At 35.0% G+C, this 7,469-nt stretch overlaps 2 protein-coding genes across 2 annotated transcripts; one reads left to right on the top strand and one right to left on the bottom strand.

Annotated features, from left to right (window-relative positions):
• LOC140882108 (uncharacterized) lies at positions 1-4,643 on the top strand. Its single transcript, XM_073287872.1, has 8 exons — positions 1-288; positions 603-804; positions 1,477-1,690; positions 2,170-2,336; positions 2,611-2,726; positions 3,036-3,096; positions 3,465-3,513; positions 4,287-4,643. The coding sequence occupies exons 2-8, from the start codon at positions 622-624 to the stop codon at positions 4,361-4,363; spliced, it is 867 nt and encodes a 288-aa protein (XP_073143973.1). The 5' UTR covers positions 1-288; positions 603-621; the 3' UTR covers positions 4,364-4,643.
• A 1,406-nt stretch (positions 4,644-6,049) lies between these two features.
• LOC140885510 (alpha-(1,4)-fucosyltransferase-like) lies at positions 6,050-6,982 on the bottom strand. Its single transcript, XM_073292490.1, has one exon. It carries the CDS (start codon positions 6,668-6,670, stop codon positions 6,050-6,052), a length of 621 nt encoding a protein of 206 aa, XP_073148591.1. The 5' UTR covers positions 6,671-6,982.
• Between the last annotated feature and the right edge of the window lie 487 nt (positions 6,983-7,469).

Here is a 7,469-nt window from a genome sequence, read left to right as displayed (position 1 = left end):
CTACATCAAACAACATTTGGGCTAAATCGAAAATCAAGATTAAAAGAGGGACTAAGTGAAAGTTGCACTTCAAAATATATATCCTCCACTGTGGCGATCGATCAACGGTGAGACTTGAGAGTGCGCACAATTATTCTCTGCTATCGCATGAATCGTAATGTGGCCTCCGTGTCGATTCAGTGCGAGCGTAGTCTTTGGTTGGTGAGAAGAGAATCGGCGATCTGATCATAACATCATTGTACAGTAATAACTCCACTGGACAGCCACGCCTCAGTTCATCTTCTTCAGGTTCCGTGAAAACCCTTTTACCTTGTATGCTTTAACTTAAAAAAATCGCTTTTTTGTATGCTATTTGCTAATTATGTTTAGAATTTTTCATGGATCAGTTTGGTTTTGTTTGTGTTGGAATTTGGGTTTTGAGTTTTCTGGTATTTGTGTGGGAGTCTAAGCCCTAATTCAATCGCACTGGACTATTGGCAGGATACGTAATTCATAAATATCTCAGTGTTATCCGACAAAAAGTTACCATCTCCATCACCAACAGGATGATTGGTCTTTCATGTTTTGTTCAATGCTTACTATGCCTAGTTGTTTCTCTGTAGGATAAAATTTGCGTAACAAATGTTGCCACGGTGGAGCAGAGTTGTTGGCCGTATTTGGAGAGCTAACAATTCACATAACAGCTTGGAAGTTGTGAGGAGAGATTTTCCCCTTTGTGTGTTTCGGAATTATGTCAAGGTTGCTGCTGCTGTGGAGTCAAATGTTGCTCACTCTACCGAGACGACTGGCATTGTTAAGCCCGAGGTATCAAAATGCATAGTTTTTATTTCGTTTCTCTTGACTATGTGTGTGATTTTATACTGTATGCGCTTAATATTTTTTAGTTTTTGAATGAGTGCACTTAATCTATTTAGCTAAATTTCTTATTGTTGGACCATATTTATTCATTTATTTATTTATTTTCGAAGGGGAATAGAGGGTTGTTCTAATTTGTAGGTAGAAATGAATCTTGAAGCTGGTCTGAGACATTCCAAAAATAATAATTTGATACGTAGTGGTTTAATGAAGTTCGATTCACTAACAATAGAAACTAATAACAATATTGAGGCATCTTGCCAAGGGGTTAAGTATTTTTTCGTGCAGTGGATTTCTGTATTATGTACTGAATTTGTACTAATCGGCTGTGGTGCGTAAGGTAGGAACGGTTCCGTGACATTGAAGCTTCACATTTTAACCTAGGATTACGCCATCCTAAGTGTAATATATGAGAGTAAGTTAACCATTCGTACCGTATCAACGTGAATGGGCTAGTTATAACATAGAGAAAACTTTCAGTGTATGAGTTGAATGGAGAGTTGTGTACCATACCAATGATTACTATACTTGTGGTATTTGTAATTTGATCTGTTTCTTCATTCACTTTTCCTATTCAAAGTTTCATGATGCTTGGTTTACATATCAACATATATTCCATAGGTGAATCTGAATAAGATGTTTTGGTCCAAGCCCTGTTCATTGGCACTGGCAAATGATTCACCATATAGAGTTGAAGACCCTAATTATGAGGGTGCTAAGCGGGTCATTCTCAAATTGATGTTGTTCTATAGCAAACAAAGCCAATTCATTCGTTGGGCAAATGTTATATACAGCCGTGTAACCTATCAAGTTGATAGACCTGCTATTTATGATGGTCAGTTTATTTCTCACACTGCCTTGTTACAACATTTTTTTTGGGATTAGATGGTGTCCTCATTTCTTTTGGATTCTTTTTCCTTGTTTCTCTTAGTCTACATAATGCACGAAATATTCACAGAGTTGCGTGTTCCGCAAGGTCTGGGAATAGAGATGATCAAGCTGTGGTTAACAATAGAATTGTTTTCTTGGAAATTAACATGATTTGGAGACGGAAATTAATAATTATTGGCTTTAAATTGCGGTGGATACTTAGTGTTTCTAAGATTCTTATGAACTATGATGTGTACTGTAAAACTGTGTTCTGTCAAAAAACCATATTCTCAACTTATTTGCTTCAAACTCTGATTGTCCCCTGTTGTACTTAAGCTCATGTCATGTTTGAGCCCCAATGCAAAATTACTAACTCAATGGCATTTTATGCACTTTGTCAACATTTATTGTTATAAGTTCAATGAGCCTCTTATTTACTTGCAGTTTTTAGCCTGGAGCAGACATTTAAAGTAACATTTTCTTTGCTTGTGCTCCATATGTGGCTTTGCTTGCGCCGATTAAAGGAAGAGGGAAAGGAAGGTGTCGAATTGGGACAGTACTTGTATGAGATATATAATCATAATCTGGAAATGCGAGTATCTAAGGCTGGGGTTCGTAATCCATACACTTGCACAAAATTCATTCGTTTTTTTTCCTTCTATGTTCTCACAATTATGATTTATGAAAGAGTGAGATAAAATTATTGAGACAAGTGATCACTATGTTTAACAGTTTACATTACATGCTAAAATTCTAAAACTTGTAAATTATTTGATGATATATGCTTGATCATGTAGTGCTGTAGTTTGTAATCAGCTTCTTTAAAACAATTTAAATAACCATGTTTGTGATTTACCCTTTTGGTTTTTCTCTTTGACACTGCAGGTAAACTTGCTGCTGATAAAATGGATGAAAGAGTTGGAGAAGATATTTTATGGAAATATTGTTGCTTATGATGCTGCACTTGGGAAGCAGGATGAGTTACAAACTGTTATTTGGAAGTATGACACTCGTGAATATCTAATATGTGTTTGTTTTGCATGCTTTTCATTTATATTATCCACATATCTAGTTAACAACAATGAACTCAGAACCTCGACAATTTACTACCAATTTCGGAATCCTGCCTCTTACAAATCATCCTAAACTGTGTTTTGTGAGGAATAAAATCTACTAATTTTCAAATATTGATACATTCGCTGTATTTGGATATAACGCGTAAGTAGGCTTCCGTTTGAGTTCATAACAAAACATTCTTCAAAATGTTATATGTGAATTTTCTTATCCTAGTATGTCTGTGTGCATTGTAGAAATGTGTTCTCTGATGATGGTTCAACTCAACCAAGTACCGCTGCCTTACTTCCGGTCCAGGCAAGTTCTCATATATAATGTTTCGACATGGATTCACTATTGTTTAAATCTGAGGTTAAATCCTTTGTTATACACAACAAATTTTCTATAATGTTTACATTGTCTTATCAAAGTTACTGTTAGTATTAATTAGATCCTCAAAATCTGCATGATCCCAAGGTAGGTTAGTTGTGAATTTGAAAAGGACTATTGCCTATTTTATTAACCCAGCATGTGTAATGATCTCATTTTTCATATCCATCTTTCTGATATGAGCTGCTAACAATATCTTTGAAATTGTTTGACGTAAGGGCCATTGTATTCAAACTTTGTATCCTTGAAGGTTAATGAAAGGTCAGCCCTGCTTATAGTTTCGTTTGTAATTCTAGGCTATGACAAGGTATGTTCGACGGGAAGCCAGCTCTCTGTCATTAACAGGTATACCCCCAGTTATTCATGCTGATTTGAGTCTACGTATGATCTTGATTGTTATAAGGCTTATAGAGATTTCCAATCCAGCATAGAATTAAACCAAGTAAATTTGAAGTTGGAGACCAAAGTTGGCAAGTCTTGCAGTTTTTTTATCGCGATGAGCTCAATGTTTGACCAAAAAAATTATACTGCACCATATAGTGAAACTAAATGAAGACAAATGGTTACTAGGAAAAGCATGGCTGGGATGCATATATAAAGCAACTTTTGATGACTGACGCGTGTGTTTTGGAATTTCCATTTTTGATTGCAAGAATGTTTTTCGCCGGCAATAGCCAAAACTCCCATCTATTTATTTGTTTAGTTGAGGGCTATCTTTTCATGACGCCGGCAATTCTGTTAAAATTGTTCCAAAAGGTCCCTTGTCCATGAGCTAGTTTCAAGTCAAGCCACCTGACTCTCGCAAAATATTTATTCAATTTTTGGCACGCTCGCAAACATGTTCCCTGAGGATTGCATATACTTGATGCGTTTATGACTTAAGTCTAGCACAATTTTTGCTTCTTGCATCATCAAAAGGCTTGGACAATTTAGGCGTGATGGTCAATATGTAGGTACGATTTTTCTTTGCCAAAAACGCGCCTTACGTAGAACACTCATGAACTGCGAAACATGCATTGTGTCCTCTTGATTCTTTAGAAACTTCTTACGCCTGTTTATTTTTTGAACTTCGTTTATTACTACGATTGTAACAAGTTTGATTCTTTATTGATCCACAGATAAAGAAGCCATTCTGTCGGGAAACTTTATGTTTACTTCCTTAGACAGTTCTGGCGTTGATGCGGTGAGAAAATAGATCATAAGGGAACGATGAAGGACTCAATTGTGCATCAAAGCACGTGCAAAGTGAATCCAAATATTGTTGCATAGACAACTGCGCTAAATGATTTTCACTTTTGCCTTGTATTCCAACAACCGGTCGATTATCCATCCGGTTAACTTTAGCTCTATTATTGGACCAAAAATTTTGAAGGGCTTTTTCTACAATTATTTTTAGAAGGTTCTTTTTCTACTTTTAATCGTGGGTTTTTTGTATTATAAAATTATTGAAGTGTTCGCGATCGACTTACCTAGAAGCTCGAGAATTATTAAATACATGTGTTGCGTGTATGTCGATTATTTTCACAAGTATATCCTTCTTTGAAAAATAGAAAAAAAAATTAAAAATTCTCTGATTTTTAGTGATTTTTCTGTTTTCTGATTTTTTTTATTTTTATTTTTTACATGAATTGATTTTTCATAGGAAAGAACATGAGATAGGATGCAGATTCGAATCCAACCAAGCAGACGACCTGGAATAAGCAAGCTACTAAACTAAAAAATTATTTTGAAAAAGATGCAGATGCTGCTCTTGCAATTATATATAAATATAATGCGAATTCAACTAGGCTAAGATCGATGACTCTCATTCGAAAAGTGAAACCAACCAAGTAGGGATCATTTCAACTTATCTATACAGACATTATTTCATGATAGATCTAAGGGTGATAATTTATCAATATATGCGAGGTCAATTAAAAAATAATGGACCCTACATTTATTGATAAATATCAACCGTTAGATGCATGTCAAGACAGTGCCTGTAAGTAGATGTCCTCAAATAAGCTCGCTACCAAATTTAAAAAATATTTGTATTGAACCTAAGCCGTTATCGGATTCAAAAAAAAAACTTTTTAAATGGGAATTTTCACTTGTATTTTAGTATTTTTCACAAAGAAATTATTAGTTTTTGTTGAATAAAATTTCATTTTCCATACTCAACAAATGCAGCATACCACTTGTACAGAGGTTGTAAAAAATGCAAAACGTGAGAGTCAATTTTCTACATTTTTAAGCTCGGGCGGTATTCATGCAAGGTTAAGCGTAAAAAAACGTTTTTAATTTGAACTATAAGATTAATTATTTTAAACAATTTAATGGTGTAAATAATGCATAAATATAATAAATTTATATTTTTCTAGGTACAAGTTTTAAATTGAAGGGAAACGATGAGAGTATGAGCCACATTTTTCTTTTTCTTTTTTTTTATTTATTTTTTTTCCATTTTTCTTTTTCAAAATTTTCATGTCTATAACAAAAACGTAATAAATATTCAGAACTCCTATGTGAGAAATATTTACCCAGTTTTGTAAAGGAGAGCCCCAAAATTTATCGATCAAACAAAAAAAACATTCAATTTAGTACATGGTTTCCATGGAAATATATAAATTTTGTTGTTTAACATACACCAGCGGTCCAGCTTATGCTCGTTGAATCAAAATTCTTGAATCTAACAAGGATGTCAGGCCTTTCTAACAAGGAGAAGCATAAATCATAATCACCAAATTAATTTAGAGAGTGTTTGCAATCTCTAAAATCAAGTGCTTGTAAATTTTTACTTTACAAATTTGTTAAAAAAACATTTATAATCGCTTATTTTTAAAGTTTTCAAACAATACTTAACACAGGACAGCCAAACAAAATGTGTCCCGTTTTAAAAATTTTATGCATTTCTACCATTTTTCCTGCTTACAGCCTCGCATAACCTGCACGGCAATGTGTCTAAGCTCGCTGCACGGGTTTTCCCATAGTTTCCTAACACCCCACATCTTCTCCACGCATGATACTCCGCATAAGCTACTGGATCATTAGCCAGGGACTTGATGTAATTAGCCAGTTCATCCATTGAACTGAATTGTGTGCCATCTATTATGGAATGAGGAGGTACAAAGTTCCAAACATCTGGAGCACCAAAGTATATGGGAATGGCCCCGGAATCCAGAGCGTAAAAGAGTTTCTCAGTCACATAACTCTCGGTCATGGTGTTCTCGATTGCAAGGACGAACTTGTAGTGGGACATGGCACAGTGCAGATGATCCCACCATTTAGGTGCTTCTTTAGCGTCTCTCATGCACTTGGGATAGAGAGATAGTGCCATATCGAGACCTCCAACACTGTTCAAGCACTTGCCGAATGAGTGGTGAGGCAGCAGGCTGAGTAGCTTTTTTGCAAGTTCGTTCCTCTGAGGTAGACACCGTGATGAAGACCAATAGACGAGAGTATCCTGGAATACAAAATTCATCATCACTTTCGGCTTCGTGAGGAAAATAGTTCTCACCATCATGTAAAAGTAAGTGTGAAAGTGAGCCAGACTGTCAGTCAAAGCTCGACTCAAGCTCGAGTATTTTGGGTACAGCCTCAACTCAGCTTAGAGCTTTAACATCTCAAACTTGAGTAATAAATTTTTTAAATTATTATTCTTAATTTTCAAATATTATTTAGTTATCATTTTATCCTTGATTTGAAATGTATAAAATTAACGGGTACTTTCGTAAATACCCTTCAAGCACGAGCTCAGATCCGGAGCTTGTTGAGCTCGAGTAACTGGAAATTACTTGAGCAGAACATGAGTTCAAATATTTAAGTTTCTTTTGAATCAAGCTCAAGTATGATGCTACTTGAGGTCAACTGAACATGAATATTCTTTTATTATATGATTAATTGTTAATTAATCGTTTATTGCCCTAAGATGAGATTAGCAATCCGAGGTCCCCACAACAGGTGGTATCAGAGCATAAAGTCTTGGACTAAGATAGAAGTTGAGCGGGGTAGATAGAGTCGCATGCATTTGTAATATTGCATGAGTATGCTTTACTTGCTTTACAGAATTATATGCGACTATGATTGCTTGATTGAACACTGCTTGCTTTACTGATAAGAATTACATGCTTATATGCTGATATGTATGCATAATTTATTGAATTCATCAGAATAAGTGAATTCGTTGCAAGCATGTATTAATTGAAAAAAAGTATGAGACTTTGCAAGCATGTGTTCTATTCAGAAGCATGAGATTATATGTATGTTATGCTGACATTGTATGTTATAATCTCTGTCATATATCTTGCTTATGTTATCAAATA

This window comes from Henckelia pumila, chromosome 2, assembly GCF_033568475.1.
Source record: "Henckelia pumila isolate YLH828 chromosome 2, ASM3356847v2, whole genome shotgun sequence".
NCBI lineage: Eukaryota > Viridiplantae > Streptophyta > Magnoliopsida > Lamiales > Gesneriaceae > Henckelia > Henckelia pumila.
This window is presented reverse-complemented; position numbering and strand designations above follow the sequence as displayed.